We start from the raw sequence: 27,302 nt of genomic DNA on the forward strand, positions 1-27,302 counted from the left end.
AAAATGTGTCTCCAAAAAGCTCCCCTCCACTTGTAAGAAGCTTTTCCCAGAAAGCCCTGACCCAGCTGTCAGATAATCTTTCCACTTTCTGTCCTCCACTGCAGCCCCAAGTCAGCAATATAAGTATCAGTTCAAACTGAGAACTGGAGAAGACTGTTCTCAGCATGAGCTGGGGTAGAAGAGGCAGAGCAGGAGGTAACAAATCTCCACAGTGAGTTTTACCAGCTACACCCCAACATATTCATACCATAAAAGACGTAACACTATACTATAGCAGAAAGGACAAGATTGTAGTTGAGGCTTGGACCCACCATTTCCTAGATGTGGCCTTGAACAAATTCTGTAAAATGGTAACATATGTCTCTGCTACCCATCCCACAGCTTCAATGAAGAAAGGCAATAATTAAGAAAGGCCAGGCAGGTGATCAGCATTATGCAGGGCCAAACAAAGATGCTTGAAGTTATGCAGCAAGATCAAGAGCAGCCAGGCAGGATGACCTCCCTCATAACCTGGGGGCAAATGAGTAGCTCTGCTGAGTAGTCAGACGGCTGAGGTTTGAACTTGGGCTCCACATTTGCCAGCTGTGAAGCATGGTGCATGTGTTTTCACCTTTCTGAGGCTCTGCTTCCTCAAATGGAAAATGAATGAGGGCGGAAACAACACTGACCACAGAGAGTTGTGAATGTTCGTGTTCTACCTCTTCAGCCACAGGTCCACTTCTGGCTCTTTTTTTTTTGGTGGCGGTTAGTATGAGATAAGAGTCTCAAAAAGTTTCCTACCAGGGCTGGCTTTGAACCATGACCCTCATATCTCAGCCTGAGCACTGGTGCCCAGCTAATGACACATACTTTTAAGTGTGAGTTATTACTATTACAAAGTATATATCTGTTCGCATTGATTTAGAGTCTCTAATGACATCAGACTTCACCAGGGAGGTGATGGGAAAGCCGTCTCAACGCACCAAGTCATACTAGAAGAGCCAAGGAGCAATGCTACAGCCTCTCCTCTTTTCCACCTGTAATCCTGGAGCAATAAGGACGGTTCACAGATGTACATAGCCGATCTCCAAACCACTCTAAGATACACAATGGACTTTCTATTTCACTAATGACAAAAGAGAAGCAAGTCTTCAGTTGTTTGCCTTGCTTAATATGCACAATTCTCTTTCTATTAGAGCTGGATTTCCTGGTTCACGAGAGCCGAGGCAGTTACATTCTATAAAACAAATCTCCCATTAACAGTGATGCAGTGAAACAAAAATTTGTAACACCTTATCCTAGAAATCCTGCCTGGGTGGAAATGGTAAGCAAATGGTGGCATAGCCTGGCAAGAGGAGGATGGGACAGGCATGTGAAGAAAGATGGCTGGAGCTTGGGGACTTCTCCTGCTGAGAAAGCAGATGGGGCTAGTTCTGGAGACTTGACAAATAGAAGAAAATTAATTCTTCCTAAATGGCATCAGTATCCCAGCAGCTGACATCTGCAGGAAGTGGGCTTTGCCAGCTCTGTGGTGGGAAGGGAAGATAAGCTGTCCATCACAAAAATAAGGAGGGGAAGGAGGAAGAGGAGGAGGAGGAGGAGGAGGAGAAGGAGGAGGAGGAGGAGGAGGAGGAGAAGGAAAAAGGAAAAAGGAAGAAAGAAAAAGGAAAGGAAAAAGTGTTAAAATTCCAAAGGTACCCAGGAGTTTTGTGGAAGTATTTTAGGAAAACATGGCCAACGACCTCAGGAGACACTGCTCTACCACTGACCACATTGATTGGACTCTAAAATCAGACTTTGAGCTTCTAACATAACAAGCATTTCATATCTTAAGCATCACTGCTAGAAATAACAACAGGCAGATGCTTTGGTGCACTCAAGTGAATGTTGCAGCAACTGGTTACCGTGCTGTACCAGTGCCTTTACTTCCTTTACTCATATCTAGTTGGTGCCTGGAGTTGTTTTTAGCACCTGTTAGCTATTAACTCATTGAATCATCACAACCGTATTAGGAAAGCACTGATTTACGGACAATGGACCAAGCAAGGTCCAGTGAATTAAATGTCCAAGGCAAAGCCATGTAAGTAGGTAAATGGCAACACTAGAATTCAAATCCAGGTAGTCTGACTCTTGACCTCTCTACTAGGTTCAGAGTACTACAGGACCCCACTCCCACCCCGCCCTGGCCACTGGCCCTCCTCTAATCCAAAAGAAAGGAAGAGACCCAGTGGCCCAATTTGACAACTAGACCCTTTCCTTTGACAAATGGTGGGGTACTCCACTATCTAAGACCTACCAGACCAGGCACTCTAAGGCCCCTAGAAAAACCCCAAAGAATACCACAACCACACCTGAATCCATGCAGATAAAGATGCTCTGTGCATTTTGCCCAAAGTTTGCAAAAATCCCTGGCACCTCACTTACAAACATACCAGATACAGCTAAGCTTCTAGTTCTTTGTTATTCAATGACAATAGTAAGGCCTTGGAATAGTCTTAGAGAAATCCTCTAAGAAATCCTATGACAAATGCCTCAGAACCATGCATTCTAGCTACCAAGAAGGACTGAGGAGCAGAGGCCCTTGGATTTAACAGCTGTAAAAATGAACTGCCACACTTGATTGGAAAGCTTTCTCTCCACCCATACAGCAAAACAAGAAAGCAGCTCTTTGGGGCACAATGGCTTGAAAAAAGTTGACAGAACTTGCTACATCCCTGATTTTATCATGGTTCTGAGGCTTGAGATGGCCAAGCCTGCAGCCCACAGCCAGGGAAATGACAGACCTGCAAAGAAGCTAGGTTCTTTATTTTTTTTTTTAAAGTGAGGAGGGAAAGCAAGTGAATGTGGGCTAGGTAGCGACATCTCCCTGGACCCCCACAAATCCAAAAACTCCTTCCGATACTACCTAACCCTTACTGACCATAATAACCCTGAACAATGTCTCTTTTCTGCCCAAGACAGAGCAGAGGCAAGGTTTGAGAAGATAGGGGCTGATTGTGAATGTGCAAACATATCTGTGTTCTGGAAGCTGACAAAGTCAGTCCTCAGGACATCACAGTGGAAACTAGAGGAAGCTGTAGGCTTTGATCTAGTGCCCCAGGTAAGAAATACCTGCTCAAAAGCCTTATTCTAGAGAAGCGTCCTTCCTGCCTCTGTAGACTCTACCAATAAAAGATTGAAGGCATTTCATTCTTGTTTCCAACTGGCTGGCACTCAGGACATATGCACACCACACAAAGGGTGGCTGTGGGAAGGATATCAAGTCTGGCAACAGACAACAAGGAAATGAAAGCATCTAATTTCTTGAACATGAGGGGAGAGTACACAAAGAAGGTCTATATGGTCTCAAATATGGGGCAGTGGGTAGAAACCACAGTGAACAGTAAAACAGATTTTTATTGTTGGTTGTGGGACTTGAACTCTGGGCCTGGGCATTTTTTCCTAAGCTCTTCAGCTCAATACTACCACCCTACCCCTTGAGCCACAGAGCCACTTCCAGTTTTCTGGTGGTTAATTGGAGATAAGAGTCTCACGGACTTTAGTGCCCAGGCTGGCTTTGAACCACAATCCTCGGATCTCAGCCTCCTAAGTAGTTAGCATTACAGGCATGAGCCTGTAAAATATGTTTGTTTGTTTTTGTCAGTTGTGGGACTAGAACTCTGGGCCTGGGCACTGTCCCTGAGCTCTTCAGCTCAAGGCTACTGCCCTACCCCTTGAGCCACAAGTGCCACTCAGATTTTTTAAAATTAATTTATTAAGCCACTCAGATTTTTAAATGAAATATGCTGGAATGCACTTCCGTGAACTTGTCCAATGTAAGAATAATGGGCTATCTTGGAAGTGTCGAGGACCCCATGACAAGAGGTGATAAAGTTGAGGGCTGATAAATTAAGGATAATGTAGGGAAAAGTCCATGTGAGAAAAGATGCCTCCGGTGTGTCTCCCATTTCTTGAGATTCTATAGTTCCATTAAGAGACTCTATTGTCACCTCGTAGAGTAAAAGACATTTCAGTTCACCCTTCTCATTTTATAAAGGGAAATGCAAAGCAAATAGGGAAGAAATGACTTGACTCAAGCCACTCACGTCTACCTTTCCACCTCCCTCACCAAATAGTTGTTCCCAGAAGTGGTGGCAGGCACTTCAGTAAAAGAGACAGCAGAGGAACAAAGGAGGGAGAAAGGCAAAGTGCTGGTGGTTTCCATCTTCCAGAACTGATGATACAATTAGCATGCTAGAGAACTTAGGTTGGCTCTAAGCATAACCCCACACCTAGCACAGAGGGTTGAGACCCACAGGAAAGATGCTTTGATAGAAATAAGCTGCATTCACAACCAATAGCAGAATGGAACTTCAGTTCAAGGGCAAATTCCCAAACTCAAATGAAAGGAGACTTTAACTCATGGCAAATCCTATCACCTTGGATAGATGGATGGGGAAGTGAATAGATGGTTGGATGGATGGATAGGCAAATGAGAATTATCTAGTGTCTGCATAATGGTAAGAGATGTTTAAATCCAAGCTAGCTTGCAAAATATATTTGTTTTAACCCTGAAATCTATATCCTTTAATAAGTAATATCATCCCCAATACAAAGCATATGCATGGCCTGACAACACTCATACCCATGACATTCCCCAAGGATCACAAATCACAGGGAAGTCTGGGATCAGCCTTGTGCAACACTCTAATAACACCAATCACAGCATCGCTGGGAGACATGAGCAGCCTGTGAAGAAAAGTGACAAAAGTTGCTTTTCTGGAGAGACTGCAAAGGTTGAAGCAGAAATTCAGCCTCTACCAAATATGCCTGTGGATGGGGTGAGGCCTCACTTGTATGGAGCTCAAACAGGAAGACCAGGAATGTACTTAAATGTCCTATTGGTAAGACTGTGGTTATCTTTAACAGGAGGGGAATCAGATGCACAGAGAACAAGCACTGACGCCGGGGCCTGAGTCCTGGTCCTGACCAAGTGACTTGGAGTGAAAATCATTTGTCCCAGTTTTAGTCTCATCTGCAAAATGAGAACCAAACTACCAGCCCTCTTACTTCACTAAGTTAATGTAAGAAATACATTTAAAATATGAATGAAAAACCAAAGTGTGAGTAGCACCACCCTGCTCACACCTCAGGGACTGTAGCTCTGAGTTTACCTCGGTAACAGTGTGTCTGCCAAGGGCATAGAGACCTCAGGCTTGGACAAGAAAGGACCAAAGAGAAGCTGTTCCTTGAAGTGGCATTGGATGGCAAGGATTTAAATCATTAAAGACAGGTTTTCAACTGAGGAATGAGCCCAAGGAATGAGTAAGAAAGGAGATGGTTAGGCTCCAACCTGCTCAAGACACAGGAGGCTCTTTATAACTACCCACACAGCCCTGGGATCACCCTAGATAGATCGAGGCTATCACAGCGCACAAGTACAGCCAGTGTCCTTGTTGGCTGGCCGTGAGAGACAGAATGGGGAGGGACACTGAAGGGGAATCAAATTGGAGAAAGAGCCAAAGAGGAGAGTAAAGCTTTCTTCTGGGAATAGAATGGGGATGACATCCAGGAAAGGCATATTACAAGTAGATGCTTGAAGCACTTTAGTATTCATGCTTCAAAAACCCTGGACGCCATATTGTGGCAAGGTATTTTCAGTTCTTAACTTGTAACACAACAGAGGTGGCTTCTTAGGGTCAGCGCCAATCTGAGTATGGTTTCTGAATCTTTGCCACTTGGCTTTCCACAATGGTCTTTGGCACCATGGAAGAAGAAAGCAATGTTATATTTTTCATCAAGAACAAGTGCACGCAACTGACCTGGAACCTCAAGGATTACAAGAAAGACCAGGGATGACTTCATCCAAAACAAAATGTAATCACTTCCTGCTCACTACCCCTGAACACATGCCTCTGACTTCAAAAGTAGTCCCACCTCATGCTTTAGCAGGGGTGGGGAACCTTTTATTGGCCAAGGGTCATCTGGATAGTTGTATCATCATTCAAAATTATCGGTATGGTAGATGACTAGAGAGATGTATGTCTGATCTGTCATGAACCAAATGATTTCTCAGGCCTTCTGTGGCCAGTGCTCTGGAGGTTCCCTACCTTTCTCTGCAGGAACCTCTGTGATCTGTAAACACTGCTGATTGGTGACCACACAAAGGAAACTATGGATTGTGTAGGGCACAGAAGAGCGTGGTGCTATATAATAATGTGCACACACTGTTTTGTTCTTAGCTATTTATTGAGCACCCTCACTGATCTAGGGCAATGATTCGCAGACAGTGAAAAGAGAGGACGGACACTCCAGAATATCAGAATTGGCAGACTTTTCAAATACATCACTTCTGCCTGCCTTGCAATATGGCAGTCACATGTCTCAAATGTGCCATACCAGGAAAAGTACATGTCATTTTATAATCGATATTCTAAGTTAGTCCTATTTTACAGATAAGGAAACTGAGGCCTTAAAGGACTTAAGCATGGAGTACAAAGTCATTTGACCGGGTTATACCAGATTAGTAGTTAACCCAGTTCTGTCTGATACAGGTCAGAAACTTCTCTAACATTCTAGTCTATTCCCCTAAAAGCAATGAGAGCATGTACCTTCCCAGGAAACTGAAGTGATCAGATTCTATCCTTATGCTACAGCTCAGTTCCCTATCCATGCCATTATTTATATAAAAAAAAATAGCAAAGCTTCACATCTCCAAAGTGTCATTAGAGCTAGAAGATGGCCGGAGGAATGGCTTCAGCCATCCTAGACTGAGAGGCAGTGTGCAGTGTCTTATTAGACCTCAAGGAGTTCACAGCCTTGTAGTGGGAGATACATATTCACTGGAACCATTTGTGTTCTAAGCTATGATCCATTGAATGATCTAACATCAGTACTAAGTGCTGAGAAGTATGGGTATGGCTAGAGGTTGTGGCCCACAAAAAAGCTTTCTGGAATTAGTAACATCTCACCTGGACCTCAAAAGAGAGGAGGGAAAAATGGAAGAAGAGGATAGCGTAGAAGGAAGAACACACCCACAAATCATAAACATAGCTGAGCTCTGGCTTGAAGAACAACCAGTATTCCAGTGTAAACAAAAGGTACAAGAGGAGCCAGTGAGGAGAGGTGGGGACAAAGGCAGATGAGAGCATGGAGGTCCTCAAATATTAGGCCAATGGACTAAGCCCAATCCTCAGTATAGTGCCACATGTGCTCAACAGAGGGAGAGATAGCTCTTTTCAATTAGCTGGAGGTCACAGAAGGCACAGGCTGAATCTTGGCAGAAGAACTAGAGCTGTTAGTGATCCTAGAGACTATGTCCAGCATGAAATGGAACTGAGAGTCAAGCAACAGTCTAAGGAGTTTACATGAGGCAGAAAATGGAAGGAAAACCAGGGCCCCAGAGTCACAATAAGAAGCAGAAAGGAGTTTGGAAGTACCTCTAAGTCACAGGAGTGGGGCTGCAAGCAGTGTTAAGTAAGCCTAGAGCCTCAGCTGCAGACGTTGAGGGAGTCCTCTAGACTACGTATAGATAGTCCCCCAACCTATGACGGTTGACTTTACAATGGTATGAAAGTTAAAACTGAAAGTGTATTTAGATTTTGTTTTCTTCCCTGTTGCTATGCAGTTCAATACTCTTTCATTATGCTGGGCAGAAGCAGCAAACTGAGCTCCAGTCATCCATAAGAGCATGATGTTAAGCCAATAATACTATACTGTTACACACAATGTTTGGTAAGTTAGGTGCACTACATGCAGTTTCAACTTAAGACATCCTCAATGTACAAAGGATCCATCAGGATGCCACAACCCATCTGCACCTTATGAGGAGGGTGCCTGTGACGCTGGACAGATAAGTGTGGAATTCACCACAGCTAAGCAGTTAAAGCCACATGGCTGGCTTGAATAAGTTCAGATGTCCTGAGATGAGAGGAAAAGGATCACTTCACAGAAATACCCTCGAGATTCAAGACCTGGCTAATGCCATATCAGGCTATGTGGGTAAGCCCCATTCCATTCCATTCCCTTTCAGGAACTGGGCTGGGAGGATGTGACTCTTCACTCCCAACCCTGATGACTTCTCCCAAAGATCTCTAGTTTCTGGAATCGTCTTCTGGATCTGACAGACGTCCTTCCAGGAGTCTGGAGGTGATGTTTCAGGAGCCCTACAGTCTAGTGTGAGATGGACACCCTCTCTGTAAGGGCCCCTTCAGGCTCCCGGAAGTCCATGAAAGCCAACAAGCCAGCCTTTCAGTCATAGTCGTAGGCCGAGAAGTGCAGCCCTGGAGGGATTCTGACACTACAACTAATGCACACTAAAAATGCTTTTTGGGAATTTTGAGGCCAGCCAAAAATCAATGGTGACAATGATCATTTATACTTTTAAGAACCAGTTGTCTTGAGCCGGGAGTTTGGCCTAGTGGTAGTGTGCTTGCCTAGCATGCACAAAGACCTGGGTTTGATTCCTTGGTACCACATACACAGAAAAAGCTGGAAGTGGTGCTGAGGCTCAAGTGGTAGTGTGCAGCCTCTGTGCAGGGTTGTAGTGAGTGTGCAGCCTCTGTGCAGGGTTATAGTGAGTATACAGCCTCCCCAGAAATGAGCTGTTATGGGCTGCACCACGTTCTATTTCTCTGAAGACATAGAACTTAGGCAGGAACCAGACCACACCTGCCATTCTTGGAGCTAATCTCAGAAACCTCCCTAACCACCACCAGTACTGTTCTCCAGGGTCCAGGGGCCTTTCTTATGGTCAAAGGTCTCCACTTGTAGTGGGCAGACCATTCCTCCTGAGAACACTGTACACAGGTATATCTCAAACTTGAATTCCTTTTTACTTCCTACACAGGCCTGCTTCCATCTCCATGGAGCTACTAGACTTCAAGTAATTTTGGAATTCTCTATGTGGTTAATGGGTTCCTTGGGAAATTTGTTTTTATTACTTTCTTCCTCTCTAAGCACTATGAATCAAAAGAAAAGGAAAATACCTTTGCTATAGCAATGTACCATGTGATTGGTGAAATCCTATTTGATCATTTCCTTATAGTACCCATGTAACTCCCAACTGAGAAGCATTTCTGAGCCCTAGGCCTTCCACAGCCTCTCCCCTGCAGCACCCTCCCCCAGTCCTTCTCTCTACTCACCTCTGTTCCTAGCTGGGCCCCATCAGGCTTAGGATGGCCCAGGACAGCCCTGGTTCACATCTACTGTCAAGCATACACACTGATACTAATTGTATGCTGTGAGAACCATAGCTTCCTATGGAGATGCAAGTTTCTTGTGAGTTTTTAATAATCAACAACAACAAATAAAAGTCATATCACTGGTTGTACAGAAGGAAAAGAAAAAGCATTTGAAAGTCACAAACTGGTGATTCATACCGGCAATCCTAGCTATTCAGGAGGCTGAGATCTAAGGATTGTGGTTTAGAGCCAGCTGGGGCAAGAAAGTCTGTAAGACTCTTCACACACACACACACACACACACACACACACACACACACACACACACACACACACACACACAGAGCCAGAAGTGGGGTGTGGTAGAGTGCTGGCCTTAAGCAAAAAGGAGACTGAGTGGGGAAGGGGGTAGAAGCAAGCATTTGATATGGTCACAGTTTTGCCTCATGAACCTTTAAGCCAGATCAACTGGGCAGCAGCTGGACTGACTCTGGTACAGATGTGTTCTCTTTGGCTAACACAGAGTGTGTAATAATAAACATTTTATTATTTTATTAATTTTATTTTTGTTAGTGAAAGTATACATTTCTTTTTCCAGTTGGTCATGGAGTTTCCACTCTGTGCCTAAGCACTGTCCCTAAGTTCTGCAGCTCAAGGCTAGCGCCCTACCACTTGAGTCACAGCACCACTTCCAGTTTTTGGTAGCTAATTTTAGATAAGTCTCACAGACTTTCCTGCCCAGGATGGCTTTGAACTTCAATCCTCAGAGCTCAGCCTCCTGAGTAGCTAGGATTACAGGCATGAGCCAGAGCACCCAGCTAGATATACACTTTTGATTGACTGAAAGTGGGTCATCTCTAGGATGAGAATGAGAATGTTTTTTTTGTTTGTTTGTTTATTTTTTGTTTTTTTCCTAGCACAAGCTTTTATTGTAATGTAAGGTTGGGAACTTTAAGTCTGTCCCTTGGACCTGCTCACAAGCAATGTCACTGTTGCAAGGGCAGAGGAGGTTTGCTTATTAGATCTCTAGGATAGGAATTTCTGGTGAGCTAGTTAGAAAGAGATCTATTGCTTTAACAACTACTTGTTGCTTCACCTAAGATGGAATGAAGCCTATCATTAATTGTTAGGTGTGGGGAGGGTACTCAAAAATACACCTTAGGGTGTTCTATGAGTAGTCAATATTTATTTAAAAATCAGAAGCTTTTATACTAACATCACAGATTTCTAACTTCTCTCCAAAACAAAAGATAATGCAGATGTGGCAACATTGAGCCCATATTCATGTCAGAAATGAAACACATGAACCAACCTCAGAAATATTTATCAAGAGCCAGCCAAGAGCTATATATATATATTTTTTTTCTGCCCTCTGCTGGATAAATTCAATAGGAGATGAGCTTTGGATACGTGGACTTCCCTGAAAGGGGGTGTAATTGGAAAACTGGGTTTCCTTTGGCTATTTATTCTCTAAAAATCATGTCCAGGAGATCTCTGAGTACGAGATGGGAAGATTCCTGAGCAACGTAACTGTCTTGTTTAGAGGCTAGATGTTGAAGGATTGGGGATGTAGCTTAGTGGTAGATGCTTACCTAGCATGCATGAAACCCTGAGTTCAATTCTTCAGTACCACATAAACAGAACAAGAGCTATGTTTTTGATTAATTGCTTTCCCTCTCTCTTTCACAAGCCATTTAAAGATTTTCAAAAACATGTATTACTTCCTGGATGTGGTTACAACCACTATTATATACACTCATTCTATCTAATCTTTAATGTGAAAAAGATATATGGATTGGAGACAGATGAACTCTAGCCTGGTATGTGCAGGTGGCTGGTAGGCACTGTACTCAGGGCTGGTCTAATGCTATTCCTAGCTCTGACTGGCAAAGGTAGATTGATCAGTCTTTCCTCCTGCATGTTTCAGTCCCTTCTGGACCAAAGGGACTTAGGAATTTTCCTTTCCCTTCTCCTCCTTCTCTTTCTTCCTCTCCCTTCTCTTTTCCCTTCTCTCCTTCCCTCACCTCCCTTCTTCCTCCCACTTCCCTAATCTGTTTTGCCATGACTGGCCTAATAGTGATCTCTGAGATCACAGGTGCATGCTACCACATCAGCTTCTCTGGAGACAGACTGGCCTGGTATTTGGATCCCCCCAGCTCTCATGAAATGAAATAACAGGTTCATACTTCTGTGTCTACCTATGGGTTAAGAAAAGATCTCAAAAACTTTTCTGCCTGGGTTGATCTCAAAACACAGATTTCCATTCTGAATAGTAAAGATCATAGGCATGAGACATCAGAGCCAGGTTCTACTCCTCCTTTTTTTGCAAATATTTATTGAGTCATCATTGTATGGTGCTGTTAACTTAAAAAAAAAGAAACAAAAGAATTTGAAGTCTGAGTATAGAGAGGTGGTGCTCAGGACAAGGTCACATCCTTGGAAAACCCTCTGACACTGACAGAGAAGAAAGGGCAGAAGAAATTTTCGGTGCCACTCTCTCTTCTGCTTTGGTTATTCCTTCTCAATAATATGATTCATCTTTATGTCTTTATCTTGTTTTGACACTGTCTTCCAGGCTCTCTGAAAGGTGAATACCAATGAGTTGCAAATACATAATTATCAACACAAAGGTCCTGTTCACTAGGCAGCCCAAGTAGAATGCTGGGATTACATAGCTCTCTTTATGGTTTCAAGTCCATGATCCTTGTGTCAGCTTAGATAGTTCCTGGCTGCAAGGAAAGAGTTCCTCTGCAGATACTGGGCTTCATTTTATCAGGTGAGGCTGTAATTATATTTATAGGACCAACAGGGAATCACTATGCAGTAGCTGACATTAATGAGGCCCCATGAGCACCAGTATGAAATCACATTTCTGAAAGTCCTTGGGGATGGGCCAGCATCATGTCTATCAGCAGAGGCCAGGACACAGAAACACTGGGTAAACCACTCCATTTGAAGCAAGATTCCTCTTTATAAAAGAGCAATATAAAAGTTCTGAGGACATGCACAGGTGGAAGGCTGAGTTCCTGGGTCAGAAATTTCTTGGGGCAGCTCCAGGATGCTGGGAGCTCATCGTTCCTCCCCCCCCCACCCCCCTCCCCCGGTGTTATCTATGATCAGCAGTCAATGGCTTGTTTAAAGACCACAGGGAAGAATAAAAGACAAGGAGTAGGAGACAATTCCAACCTGAACTCAGTTTAAAAACTTGACATTTTCACAGTGATCAGTTCTGCTGCTAACTTGGAGGCAGAGGGACTGTGTGGACTAAATATCCATTTCACTTAGTACCCTGCAGAAATGCAGTTATGCAACTGAAACGTTGCCTGAGATGGCTTGGGAGTTAGCCGCAATGGGTTCACCTGCAACTGGTCACACTTAACTCAGTCCTTGCCACATGTTGTTTGTCACAGAAGGTCTCTCTTATATAAATGTCACTGTGATTCAACACTGCTGTTTTGCATTTTCACAGAAAGATGCTTAAGGATAAGTACTTTGTTTTACTATCTGAACTGCAAACAGTCCTTCTAATGAGACATTTATTGATTGATTGATTGATTGATTGCTAGTCCTGGGGTTTGAACTCAGGGCCTGGGCACTGTTCTTTGAGCTTTCTCAAGGTTAGCACTCTACCACTTGAACCACAGAACCACTTCCAGCCTTTTCTGTGTATGCCATACCAAAGAATTGAACCCAGAGTTTCGTGCATGCTAGGCAAGCACTCTACCACTACGCCAAACTCCCCAGCCCCAATGAGATATTTATTTGGGAATAAGAAACAGGTTGCAGTAACACAATTAGAGACTCCTTCTAGATACATCACCCTCTGCTATGCCCTGGCGGACACACCTGCCTAGGCCCCCATCCCAGCAGGCCAATTTGGGGTGGGTTATACCAGTTAGACCACAAGCTTTGGAATAAAAGGGTCCGATTTATCTCTGCTGTAAAGGCAGGCTCTCATCAAATGCCCACTAAGTTTTCTATTCGGGCAAGGAACTTTGTTCACTCTAAGCCCACTTCTGAAGGGCTGAGCCTCCAAAGTAAATCTAACTACCCTTCAAAGAAGGGTAGAGGAAACAAATGTCACCTACTCTTTGGCAATTTGAAGGCACAATATAAAACTGAGGCTGTGGTGGTCCACTCAGTGAAGCTTATAGTTCCTATAGCAGAATGTCTTTGTGACTGATTCACCCACTATTTCCCAACAGCCTTAGTGTCAACATCTGCATTTCACCTGTTTTCATTGCCATAGCTAAATGCCCAAGGCTGGATGATATTATGAAGAACATAGGCTTATTTAGCACACAGTCCTGGAGTCTTATAAGCCTGGTGCCAGTAGTGGCTAGGATCTGGTGAGGGCCTCATGGTAGATGGCTTTACATCAGCACACACACTTTACACACACTTCTGTTTCCTACTTTTTGGTGGTTCATTGGGAAATTACAAGTCTCATGGACTTTTCTGCCCACACTGGCTTTTAACTGCAATCCTCAGATTTCAGTCTTCTGGGTAGCTAGGATTACAGTTGTGAACCACTTGTATCTGGCAGTGTGACCCTTTGTAACAATCCTCTCCATGAGAACCAGTCATCTTAATTCCTTCAGAGGGCAGCCCTCCCCCTAGCCTAAGGACCTCCTACTAGGCCCTACCTCTTAGATTTCCCAACCTTCACATATCCCCACCTAGAGACCAGGCCTCCAACCATGAAGCCTCAGGGAACCAAGTGCATCCAGATGGCTGGAACATCTTTGGTATTTGTGTCTTCATTATATGTCCTTTGCCCAACCACCCCCACAATGTAACCTTGAAAGCAGGAACTGTTTTTGACTTTGAAATTCTTCAAAGCACCTAATCCTGTGGTTTGCATACACAATGAGCCAAATAAAAATCGAGAATAGGAATGTTTCTTTAAAGAGAGAAACACAGTGTGGAAGCAATTTCTCTAAGTAGATTAGTAACAGAGTCATCAAGTCCCTTAGTAGCTGGCCAGTGGGCTGCTGAGAAAGCTTCCCAGAGGGACCATCTTTTTCCTCATTTGCCTAACAAACCTCTGTGCCAGCACTAATCTGCACCTCAGGGACAGCATTGTACTCCCTCACCTGTGGCTCATCCTTATGAGCCCACCGCCTATGTACATTGTGGGGGTCTTGTGTCACTGAATCAGCGTTGTCACAGCATTCACAACAAGCAGCTCGGATGAAAAACCCAAACAGAGTTGTATGTTCAACACCAGTGGCCCCTCACATCCATCCCAATTCTGGGTTCTTGGCTGGCACAAATGAACCCTTGTGGCAACCTCCCCTTACTTCCCTCTGTTGGTGGTATCAAAGTGCTCCCAGCTTATCCAGGGGGACACAGTCCTGGGTAGTCAGGACAGGAAACAGCCAGATCAAAACAATACCACTGGTTCTTCTGTATTTCACTAGTTCCTTTTAAAATCCATTCATGTTGGCATTAAAAAGTGACAACCTCATAGTGATTTTTTTGGGGGGGTGGGTGGGTCATAGGGCTTGAACTTGGCCTGGGTACTGTCCCTGAGCTCTTCATCCCAAGACTACTACCCTAACCTAGGGTCTGGGCATTGTCCCTATACTCTTCAGCTCAAGGCTTGAGTCAAGCCCTATTTCCCATTTTCTAGGGATTAGTTGGAGATAAAGAGTCACAGGTCTTTTTGTGCCTCGGCTGGCTTTGAACCTTGATCCTCAGATCTGAGCCTCCTGAGTAATGAGGATTACAGGTGTGAGCCATTGAGCCCGGCCTGACTGATTTTCTATCTCTTGCAAGGCAGGTCTATTCCCCATCCTCCCAAATAATTCTTAAAGATCACACAAGCTAGAAGAAAAAACAAAACAAAATAAAAACAGCTCAGCTTTCTAAAATAATCTCTATTGAAAAATATGGCGAACTTTACTCTCTTTCACTCAGACATAACTAATAGAAACTTACAGGTTCCGTCTTGGTTGACCTACACACACACACACACACACACACACACACACACACACACACACACACACACAGGGCCCAAGCAATTCATCTTCAGGTATCAGAAGACAGAGAAGAGTCAAATAGAATGTGTCTTATCTTCTAGTCCTTGGGTATACATTTAAGGGCCTTTGGTAGGTCATTTAAGGATACAGGGCCTTCTGCCTAGTGAACAATGAATTTCTACCAGCTACCATACCTCTCAGATGCGGTGGTTACATGTCCATCCTGACAAGAGACAACCTGGACAGGGAGAGCACGACTAGCAAGGTGTTAGAGCCACCTCACTCTGTTTTCCTCTCTCTTACCAACCAAGGTCAAAAGAAATTTGTAGAGAAACTGACATAGCTCATGTAACTCCTCAGCTTTAAGCCCAGTAATGACAGGTATATTTAAAAAGAAACAAGATGAAAAATTATAGATAGATAGACAGACAGACAGACAGACAGATGTAATAGTATGATGCTGAGGGTATGCTTCAAAATAATCAGGAGAAGAGGAAAAGTGGGTGGGACAAAGATGAAAAGGTTGGCTATACAGTCTAGTCATTAGTGCCGTGCTGTGGATACCATAATACTAAGGCACCCATGCTAGGTATGATGGTATATACCTTCAATCCCAGTACTTAGAAAGCTGAAGCACAATTGTGAGTTCAAGGCCAGTCTGGGTCATATAGTTTACAGTTTAACCCTGTCTCAAACAATAACAACAAACTTCCCCTCTCAAAAAACAAAACAACACCCAGAATAATATATGATTCTGCCTGCTTTTATATATTTTCCATAAGTAAAAGTAAAAACAGCTCAAGAAACTAAGTCATATCTCCTTATAATACTGTCAGTTTCTGTATATGTCTCAATAGTAAAAGTATATAAACTGATGTGGGGGGGGGGTGGAAGGGCAGTACCCACATCCTCACTGGTTGCAAGGATTGTCCAAACACTACATCTAGCTAGCCCTTCAGTCTGGGGGCAGAATTGTAAGGCAGGGGACACATCCAAGCATGGAGAGAAACGAAAAAGATTAACAGTAATTAGGTTTCCACTAGTCAGGACTTTGCATAGAAAAAACTGAGGTTCTGAGGTTAAATGAATTCTTGGAGTTATAGAATTAGTCATGGAAGAGCAGGGACTTTGGGTTTGCGTTGATTTTGTTTGTCATTGCTGGGTCTTGAACTCAGGTCCTGGGCACTGTCCCAGGGATCTTGTACTCAAGGCTAGTGCTCTACCATTTGGAGTCACAGCACTATTTCCAGTTTTCTGGTGGTTAATTGGAGATAAAGAATTTCACAGACTTTCATAGGTCCTGCCTGGACTCGCTTTGAACTACAATCCTTAGATATCAGCCTCCTAACTAGGTAGACTTTCAGGCATGAGCCACTGGTATTCAGCTGAGCTGGGTCTGTGAGTGCCACCGCTGCCACACTATTGAGTGCTGCTCTGTGCCAGAGACAATAAGTACATTGTCTTACTCGCCCTTTCTTTTCAACTCTGCATTTCTCAGCTAGTGAAACTAATGCTCAGAGAGGTTGATAAACTTGCTCAAGATGACACAGGGACAGAGTGGTAGTGGTGGGTATCCATCCATCTCTTTTCCTCCCTAGCACTCCCAAGAGTCTTAGCAATGGAATAATGCAGCTGCAGAGTAACTGCACAGACATTTCATTTAAGGATCTGAAAGGAGGTTAGGCTGGCACAATGCTATGAATAAAAAAAAAAATCATGAGATCCTGAGAAGGTGAAAGTGCGAACACTATTAAAATACTGAACACAAAAGCATATTATCTGCCTGGTGGTGTATAAGCAGCAGCTAACAGGATTTGCCTGCTGCCGTGGCTCCCCAATGGGTCTGAACTCACTCCATCACTCATCCAGAGCAGGGAAAGGGCAGCAATAACCTCAAGCAGAAGCTGACACCTGCCTCCCACACCCCCTGGCCTCATCCACAGGCTTCTCCGGACATTCCAGGGCACAGTGACCACAACCTGAAGCTGCAATCTGGATCCTTCCCTCTCAGGAGCCTGTGATCCACAGCTGCTGCCAGCCTCCTGGTTCCACAGACTCCACAGGCGAACTGGGCTGGCTTGGTTTCTGGCTCCTTCAGGGTGACAGACCTCAGAGCTTTAGGATGCTTTGATGGTGGTCTCCCACTCCTTCTGCTGGCCAGTCCACTTGTGCATTCATTGTATGTGGACCCCTATTCTTGTCTTTGAAAACTCCTGAAGGGAAGTCAGATATTGAGCTCCTACTGAAAAGGGAGGCTTTGAAACTTGCAGAGAGGTAGGGCTGCCAGATGTGGGAAAACAATCAAACAAAACAGAACAACCTGGGGGCTGGGAGTTTGGCTTAGTGGTAAAGTGTTTGCCTAACATGCACAAAGACCAGGGTTTGATTCGTCAGCACCACATACATAGGAAAGAAAAAAAACCCTGGAATTGGTGCTGTGTCTCAAGGGTAGAGCTCTAGCCTTGAGAAAAGTCCAAGGACAGTGCTCAGGCCCTGAGTTCAAGCCCTACAACTGGCAAAAAAAAAAAATTAAAAACAGAACAACCTGTTAAAGTACTGATATAGCACAAATAATGGCTTATTATAAGTATGTCCTATGTCCTTAATGGAACAGTTAATATGTGTTGTTCATGTGAAGCTCCATGTTACAGGTGTCCCATTGCACAAGTGGTCCTGTGTGGTTGGGCTAGGATGGACTAGGAGTCCAGGAATTAAGCAAGCAAGCAAGAAAGGAGCAAGCTTTCCTGCAGGCATCACATCAACACTTCTGGGTAGTCCAAGTGTATTACTTCACCTGAGTTTACCAGAAATTATGTGATTGCTTACAGAGGGGAAGTCAGAAGGTCAGAAAAGTAAGTGACCTGCAGAATGTCTCATGACAAATTTGCTTCTGAGTCCAACCTAGTATCATTTCTTCCACATCAGTCTGCCTAACCTGCTAGTACATCTTTCCACATACAGCGGGTGCTCTACAACTTGAGCCATCCCTCCAGTCAATCTTTTTGTTTGCTCAATTGGAAATACTTGTGGACTTTTCTGCCTGGGATGGTTTCAAATCATGATCTTCAGTTCTCAGCCTCCTAAATAGCTAGGATTATAGATGCCTACCTGCTAGGACACTTTTAGAATGTCTATAGGTTACATGTAAAGAAGAGCCATAGTTTTCTCAACTTTTCTATTACATTCACAAGGAAGCATGTTCACATGGCATACAGTTACAAAGTTCAATCACCTATTTACAGAGAAAGTACTAGAATATTCTCTCCTTATGACCACTTATCCCAACCAGACACATCACCATGCAGGACCTGACTTGGGGTCTAGATAATGAAGAAACAGAGGAAGGGTAAAAGAAAGAAAGGACAGCTTTCCACCAAAGGTGAGAAGATACTTTTTCAGATGAAGAGTAGCATAGATTTGGCCTCACAGAGACTCCAGAAGAAAGTACCACTCTTATGATTCTAACATCCCATGATCTACACCACTGTCCAGAAATCACAGTCAGTATGATATATGCTCGGGAAAAAGATTGTTTAAAAAAAGAAAAAAAAAAGGCCATTTGTCAAAGGAAACACTTCTCCCCCACCCTCCTCCAAGTTTAGAGGGACATTCATGGTGGACAATAAAGGGGAAACCACCATAAAATGACTCAATTTAGTCCTCTAGTGAAGTATAGTTATTGTGAGACAAGTAAAAGTAAAAATGATACCATTGCAGGGCACAGGTGGCTCACTCTTATAATCCTAGCTACTCAGGAGGCTGAGATCTGGAGATCACGGCTCAAAGTCAGCCCAGGCAGGAAAGTCTGGAGACTCTTATGTCTCCAATAAACTACCAGAAAGGCTAGAAATGGCACTGTGACTCAAGTGGTAAAGCACAAGTCTTGAGCAAAAGAAGTACGGGGATAGGGCCCAAGTACTGAGTTCAAGCTCAAGAACTGGCACAGAAAGAAAAAAGAAAGAAAGAAAGAAAGAAAGAAAGAAAGAAACAAACAAACAAACAAACAAACAAAGAAAATAGAGACACAGTTGAGGAGATCCAAACCCAAACTTATTTCTGGACCTAAACATAACTTGCTGAACCATTCACAGTGTATTTGCTACTGCTTGGCTTTTGTCTCACAGATGGCAGCAGAATTTACTTTCAATAAATAACCAGGCCACTTAGGCAGATTCTTGGGTGTTAGAACACAGAGAGACTGGGGTGGTGACTGACATCTTCTGTAGGCTGTAGTCAGGGAAAATGGCCAGGCTAGCAAGACTAGCCATATTCAATGAGGCAGGAGGCATGACTCTGGCTGAGGACAAAGGCTCAACTCCATCTATCCTAATGAAAACCATTATTCCTGCTTCCTTCCCTTCCCAGTTCTTTCTTCCCTCCCCAGCCAGGCAGAGATACCAAAATGGCAGGCAACTATCACTGATGTTCTAGGTCTCTGCAGTCTCCAGTTATCTTGCAGAAGAGGCAAAAAGCACAGTTTCTTGTCTGCTGCCAGCCAGTACTAAACCATTTTGCCCCAATAGGCATCAAATTCATGTTTGAAAAAGTAATTCCCTGGATGGGGAAGATGCAGTGAGCAGCCCAGGCCTCATAGCAGCCTTCACTATCGGAAGTCCTTAGCAATGTGTCCACAGGAGGAGTGGGCGAGGGCATGAAAGGATTTTAAATGTCTGTTGGTTCCCATGCTCAAGCCCTGTACATGACACTCTTGGTTTCAGCCAGCAATGGGATCTTATGGTACTCCTAGTGAGAAAAACAGCTTCATTTTTTGATCTATAATCTTTCGGATGTTTCTTCTGGGAAGGCCAATTAGGATGATATAAGATGCACTATTATAAAATCCTAGATCTACCATACATATAAATTCTGGCCCAAATTACCTAAATTAAGTATAATAAGGTTTTTAGGTTCCCATGTATATAGCTCAAGAAGAGTCCAAGCCAGGGCTGGCAGCCATTGCTGCTCTATAAATACATTTGATCTTTTGCTCAGCTAAGAGTCTCTGGAGCCCAGCCTTCCAGAACATGAGAGAGCTCAATGTAGACAAACAGCTGTGGTGAGGCTATACCAGCCAAACTCAGAGCTATGGGGGGCGGGGAGGGGGCCTGAGAAATCTTAGCGCCCACCTGTACCTCTTTTCAGAGGGCCACCAAGATCCCAGGTATGGCAGCAGAGCTGGCACTAACATCTAAGATTTTGTTTAATGTTTCTCTGTCACCTCCTTTGTGCACCTTGCAGAAAGGTGAAGGAATGAAGGAGGAGTCTGCTAGAGTCAAGACTTCCATGTTAGCAGGAAGCCCAGTGGCTCTGGAATGAGGATTACATACATGGGGACAGCCCACAAGGCCCAGGAGTTATCAAACTCACTGGAGTCCTTGCAGGAATTTCCTGTTATGTGATCTGGGCCAAAAAACCATGGCCAAACCAGTGACTGGGCCTTGCTCCAGGATTTCCACAAGGAGCCAGCCCATAAACCCTGGGGACTGGGAACACAGAACTCAGCTCCTCCTGAACTAACAGGGTCAGGGAAGCTGTCACCTTGCCTGCTGGAGGGTAAGGGAGCCATGAGCCTGGGTCTTGATAAAAACTTTTTTCTGCTACCCTTCTCTCTTGGGTTTTTGTTGTTGTTGTTTGTTTAACCATATGACATATACTATACCCAAAAGAATCCATGCACGGTTCATAACTATCTAGGTGAAGAAATAATGCATAATTGTTCTCATGTCATCTGGTCCCACAAGGTGGTTTTTTTGTTTGTTTGTTTGTTTAGTTTTTGTTTGTTTGGTTTTTTTTTGTTTGCCAGTCCTGGGGCTTGAACTCAGGGCCTGAGCACTGTCCTTGGGCTTTCCTCAAGGCTTAGCTCCCTATCACTTGAGCCACGGCACCACTTCTTTCTTTTCTATGTATGTGGTACCAAGGAATTAAACCCAGGTCTTTGTGCATGCAAGGCAAGCACTCTACCACTAGGCCACACTCCGAGTCCCACAAGCTGGTTTCAAGAAGCACTTCCTTGGTACTTATGCCTCCCTAAAGAGTACCATTTAGTTTAGTTTTGCCCATCATTGCATGCAGCTGCTGTCTTCTCTATTTTCATTGCTATAAACCACTCAATTGGGTGAACACATTTTACTAATCCGTTCTGCTGCCTAGTATATTTAAGGTATTTTCCAGTTTGGGGCTACTATAAATAATGTTTTAGAAAATATTCTTGAATACATTTCCTGGCTCTCGGGTTTCTCTGTGACACACACTTGACAGGGAAATATGGCCACATGCAGATGGTAGTGGGTCCCCAGAGAGTTCTGCCTCTTCCTCTTCACCACCCCTACATTTATACATAGCAGAACTATGGTGACTTAGGAGCAAGAAGGCCCACTTGTCATGAGGATGGAGGGAAAGTAAAACAGGCCAGGGATCAGGTTGCTGCCAGGCAATAGAAGACAGGACAGGGTGAAGAGGGATCCTGGAGGCTGCCCCTCACAGCCATTGCCTACCTGTACACTGGCTGCATCTCTCTGGCTATTCCAATGACTGCATTCGGCAGAAAATTCTCAAACTCCTCAAACAACTCCCGGATGTTGGTCTTATACTTTAGGTCAAGGTCCAGCTGAATGATCCGCAGGATCTCTAAAGAGGGGAAAACAAAAGACAGTAAGGTGAGGTATTGTGGCACATTCCTAGAATCCCAGTTATTCAGGAGATGGAGCAGTAGGATCTCAAGTTCAAGGACGGTTGGGCTACATAGTGAGTTTTAGCCCCATCTAAACAGAAATGACCCTGTTTCTCCCTCCCACCCAAAGACAGTAAGACAGAAATACATCCTGGCACCCCCTGGAAGTATCAGCCATTGACAGAAATACAAGTGACACAGAGAAAGGCACCAGCTTGTTGTGGTGACTGTTACATGATGCCAAGTTCCACTGGTAACAAAGGCCCTTCAGTGACCAGCAGTCCCCTCTTTGTACTAGAAATCTTTGCAAACAATGGCCCACATCTTTCCTTCCAACTGCAGACATTCATTCCATTTAAACCTGATGATCAACCATATGCTTCCATTTAGGCCAGCTGTTTTAATCATATACCGTTTTATTCCCCAAGGTATCTGACTCAGAAGGCACACTCTACAGATGCTCTACATAAAACTGAAAGGATCCACATATTTTTTCTCTTCAGAGAAGAGAGAAATAAAAGGCATTATCAGCCAGGAGTAGTGGCTCATGACTATAATCCTAGCTACTCAGGAGGCTGAGATCTGAGGATTGCAGTTCAAAGCAAGCCCAAGCACGAAAAAAAAATTTCATAAGACTCTTATTTCCAATTAACCACCAGACAACTGGAAATGGGTCTGTAGCTCAAGGGGTAAAGCGGTAGCCTTGATCTGAAGAGCTCAGGGACAGCATCCAGGCCCAGAGTTCAAATCTCACGACTGAAAAAAAAAAAGCATTACCATCTTAGGTCCTTAACTTGACACATACCTGGGTTTGCAGAGTGTACAATACTATAAACTCAGGTATGTATCAAGTTAAGATGCTATCCCAGAAAAAAACAGCAGAGAGACCGCACAACTGTTTGTCTACAAGAAAAAAGGAGTTCTTAGTTACTTATATCCCAATACCTGATATAGAAGAGCTATTGGCTTTGGTTGCCTCTGGATGCCTTCAGGCAAGATGAAGAGGAGCATGGCAGTTTACTGGGCACAAGGTGAACGCCAGCTAAGTTTACTGTCTGTCCTAAGCCCCATTGAGTCTGACTGATTCCTGCAATGCCAGATACCAGGCAGGGTGTGAACGATACATGGTTCTACTCTATGAACAGGAGAGCCAGTGCTAAAACACGAATTGGAAGAGAGCCATAAAGGTTCCTGAGAGGGAGGGGGCCCATAAGGCTAAATGATAAAGTTGGGAGAGCAAGTATTTAAAAATTGTATTATCATTAAGTACTTGTGGGAAGGGGATCCAATTCAACCTATCAATTTATGAGTACAATTCATCTTGATCAATGTCGCCCCTTCCATTGCTTTCCCTCATCTCTTCCAATTCTACTCACCCCCTCAAAGCAAGTGCTTGTACAAAGGTTGAGGTCTGGCCTGGGAACCAGAGCACACGTCTCAAGTTCTAGTTTTCCTGTAGACTAGTTTTATGGTACTGAGAATGAAGGGAACGGTTTAGCTTCTCTGAACCTGTTGCTTCATAATTGTAAGGCTGAGAGGGTAAGATTACGTGTGGAAAATATCTTGCAGGCTCTTGGAATCCAATCTGGAGACAAGGAAGTGGCTGAGGCATGAAGCTGTCAAGGAAAACTTCCTGGAAGATGGACTAAGCCCAGAGTATACCAGGAAGGGACAGGCCAACTAAAACCCTCGCCTTGTAGAATACAGTCTTTTCTTGCTGGCCTTACTAAAGAGTGCTACAGCTGAGGACAGACTGCCACAGAAGCCTTCTGAGGGCAGGAATCTATCTTTGCCTCTAATTACCTTTGTGCAGGGTTTGGTATTCAGCAGCCAGTCAGACTGTTGTACCATTCAATAACCGTTCTCTAAATCAGTGTACAAAGAAATCACAGCTTGGATTCAAGAAAAACTGATTCATTTGTTCCTTATTCTACTTTCCTTTCTGACGCAGAAACAAAACCTTAGTTGACACCATACATAAATTTTCTAAAAAAGAAAAAATAAAAATCAGATGATAATTCAGCAGCTCTCACTAGAGAAAAGCACAGGGGATGATGCCAAGCTGTTCTAGCCATCAGAGAAAGGAAATACAGAAGATGGGCCTGCCCAGGCTCCTGAGGACCCCGTTGCCTGTCCATGTTACGTCTCCCGAAGGAGGACCAAAATGACCGCTTTCCTTCCTGCCCCTAAACTCAGGAACAAAAGCAGTCACCCAAAAGTCAGGACAGGCAGCCGATAACATGGGAGACTAGATGTCTGGAGGTCTGAGTTGGGACTTTGCTACCTCCTGGACATCTGCCCTAGGCCAAGAGGTAGAGTAGACACAGGCCTCCGGATAGACTAACAGGCAGCCACTGCTATAAAGGGCAGCTCTGAGACAGAGGAAGAACTTGAATGGTGATCTGAGAAAAGGATACTAAGTCTGTCCCAGGAAAGAATGCCCAGGAGTGAAAATGCAGCCACCAAGAAGTCACAATGAGTCACCACAGGCTGGCCATCTGTGGCTGAGGATACACCATAGTACCCACTTGTCTGTGTTGTTCCCTCTCCTGTGGGGGTTCTCAGACAGCTCTTATGTACAGGAAGGCAGAGGCCCAATGAAATAGGGGCAGGCTGGCCCAGCATCCCCAGTAAAAGTTGAGGTTCTATGGGTAAGGAGGTGAGGGACAGAAGCGTTTAGCTAGGAGATGGGGAGCATCCAGGATACTTGGTAACAATTTTGTGGTGTCGACAGGCCAATGAAAGCAGTGAGACTTCATCTTCATGGCTTAGTGACTACTTCTTTTAAAAAAAAAATGGTTATTGTAGAGCAGGGAGTTTGGCCTAGTAGTAGTGTGCTTGCCTAGCATGCACAAAGACCTAGGTTCAATTCCTCAGTACCACATATATAGGAAAAAGACAGATGTGGTGCTGTGGCTCAGATGGTAGGGTTCTAGCCTTAAGAAAACAAAACAAAACAAAACAAGGACAGTACTCAGGCCCTGAGCTCCAGCCCAGGACTGGCCAAAAAAAATTTGTTATTGTAAAGGTTATGTATACAGGGGTTACATTTATGTAAGTCAGGTAATGAGTACATTTCTTTTTAAACAGTGTCCCCTCTTCTCTCATTTTCTCTCCATTTTTCCTTCCTAATAATCTCCCTCCCCTACAAGGAATATAGCTCATTTTCAACATAGTGTCTAGCAAGTGCCACTACTGCATTTGTTTACCTTTTGTTTCCCACTTTCTGTGCTTCCCTTTACCCTCCCCAACACAGGTAAACTTACATATAAGACAATCGCATATTGTTACCGTATCTGACTTTGTTACCTGGTATATTGTATATATGTTTACTTGAAACAGGAAAGGGAAAGAGGTAAGACAAGACGATTGGGAGGGGGTGTGGGAAGGGAAATGGGGACAAAAACATAAGGGGTATCAATGTGTGAGAAGTAATGCACCTACTACCTGGCAAATGGAACTGTAACCCCTCTATATATTACCACGCTAAAAAAATAATAAAAGAAAAAAGACAAAAGATACAGAAATGAAAAATAACAACAAAGAAGTAAACAAAAACAAAAAGCAAAATGTAAAGAAGTTTTCATTTCTTAGAGTTCATTTTGAAAAAGATCATTTTATATGATCATGTGCACATAGCTATTGAACCTTTGTGATCCTCTCCTAAGAATAACTTCATTGTTCTCACTATCTAACTGTCTAGAGTCATGTATAATTTATCATGTCCAAGTATATTTTGCCTTTTACCATCCAGTATGTTTATTTGTAGATTTACAGACACATTCTGGTTACACAAATGAAGGGAACCATGCAACCTATGTTTCTTGGGGTCCGGCTTACTTCATTTAGTATAATTTTTTCCAAACCTTCCCATGTTCTTAAGAATGTGTAATTCTTTCTGATGGAAGCATTCCATTGTGTGTGTGTGTGTGTGTGTGTGTGTGTGTGTGTGTGTGTGTGTGTGTGTGTGTATCACATTTTCTTGATCCAGTCATCCACTAAGGGGTATGCAGGTTGATTCTATATCTTGGATATGGTAAACAATGCTGAAATGAACATGACTATATGACTATGCTGGTAGCTTTATTGCGGCCTTGGTTTGTGATCTGTTGGATAAATGCTCAAGAGTGGAATTGCTGGGTCATAGGGCAGCCCTATGTTTAGCCTTTTGAGACAGCTCCATGCTGCTTTCCAGAGTGGTTGAACAAGCTTCTGCTCCTACCAGCAGTGCAGTAGAGTTCCCTTTTGGCCACATCCCTGCTGGCATCTGTCACTGTTACTTTTCTTGATGACAGCCATTCTAACTGGGGTGAGGTAGAATCTTACTGTTTGACCAGAGATATGAACATTTCTTCTATTGGCCATTCTTACTTCTTCTTCTGAGAAGTCTCTAAGTTGTTAGCTCATTTATCCAGTTGTTTCTTTGAGGGTTTATTGTTTTGGAGGAGGGGTTAATTTTTTGAGCTCTAAGTACATTTTAGATACAAGGTAGGGACTACTTCTAACAGCATCAGTGACAGCCATGTAGAAGCACACCCAACCCTTTTTATAGCTTTAGGTGCTTTTGGTTTTTCTTTTGCTGGTCTCTATGTTTGAATCCAGGGCTTTAACCTTGCTCAGCTGGTGCTCTGTCACTTGAGCCATGTCTTCAGTTCCCTTTTTTTTGGGCTGGTTATTTTGGAGATGGAGTCTCTTGGATTTTAGACTTGGACTGGCTTCAAAGAATGACCCAACCTCTTCAGTAGCTACAATTAGATATGGGACACTGGCACCTAGCTTTTAGTAGATATTATATGCCTGGCAATAACCGATTAGTCATATTCCCAATATTAAGTGGAATTATTCCAATTGTTAGATGAAGAAAGAAGAGAGGTGTGAAGAGGTTAAGAGAATTTGTCAAGATCACAGAAGTCCATGAGAGAGCAGGGCCCTCTGATACACTGGACACAAAAGCCCAGTATGCTGTCTACACTCCTTCCAGCAAGGAAGGACATTTGCTCAGGAAGTGGATTGCTGACTCCACTGTCACCACCCAGAAGCCAAGAGCACACAGAAGTGCTAGGTACCTGAAAAAACTAAAAGAATTCTATTACAACCTGACCACAGTGATTTGAGAGGAAGGAAATGAAGGGGACAACAGAAGCAACTTCTGATGGCAGGAGAAGCCCTTCACCCATATTAGTCCATTGGTCTATGGATGTTCTTCCCACCATATGCCATGAATACCCTCTGGGCTGAATAGTTCATTTGTGTACTATTTATTCCACAGCAGTGACATGAATGCCTCCTGCCTGACCTGTCTGGACACTCATGGGCTGGAACTGTGACCTCGTCTGCCTTGCATCGTTATTGCCTTCTACTGCTTTATACCTGTCATCACCCTTGTAGAGAATGCTCCTTGAGGATGGGAACTGGCTGGGAGGGCAGAGTGAGGACATCAGTGATTCCAGAAGAGACCTACTCCCTCATTGGCCTCTGTACTAACCCAAATAGCTGTCTTGACCT

General features: G+C 43.8%; 1 protein-coding gene across 1 annotated transcript in view; it reads right to left on the reverse strand.

Moving 5' to 3' along the window:
- Nucleotides 1-27,302, reverse strand: part of Xxylt1 (xyloside xylosyltransferase 1) — a 123,518-nt gene that overhangs the window by 36,150 nt on the left and 60,066 nt on the right. The window contains exon 3 of the mRNA XM_090344094.1: nucleotides 21,622-21,754. Coding sequence (XP_090200220.1) covers nucleotides 21,622-21,754 — 133 coding nt within the window. The remainder of the gene's footprint in view (nucleotides 1-21,621; nucleotides 21,755-27,302) is intronic.

The sequence above is a fragment of the Megascapheus bottae genome, chromosome 1 (assembly GCF_031878675.1).
Source record: "Megascapheus bottae isolate mThoBot1 chromosome 1, mThoBot2.hap1, whole genome shotgun sequence".
Taxonomy (NCBI): domain Eukaryota; kingdom Metazoa; phylum Chordata; class Mammalia; order Rodentia; family Geomyidae; genus Megascapheus; species Megascapheus bottae.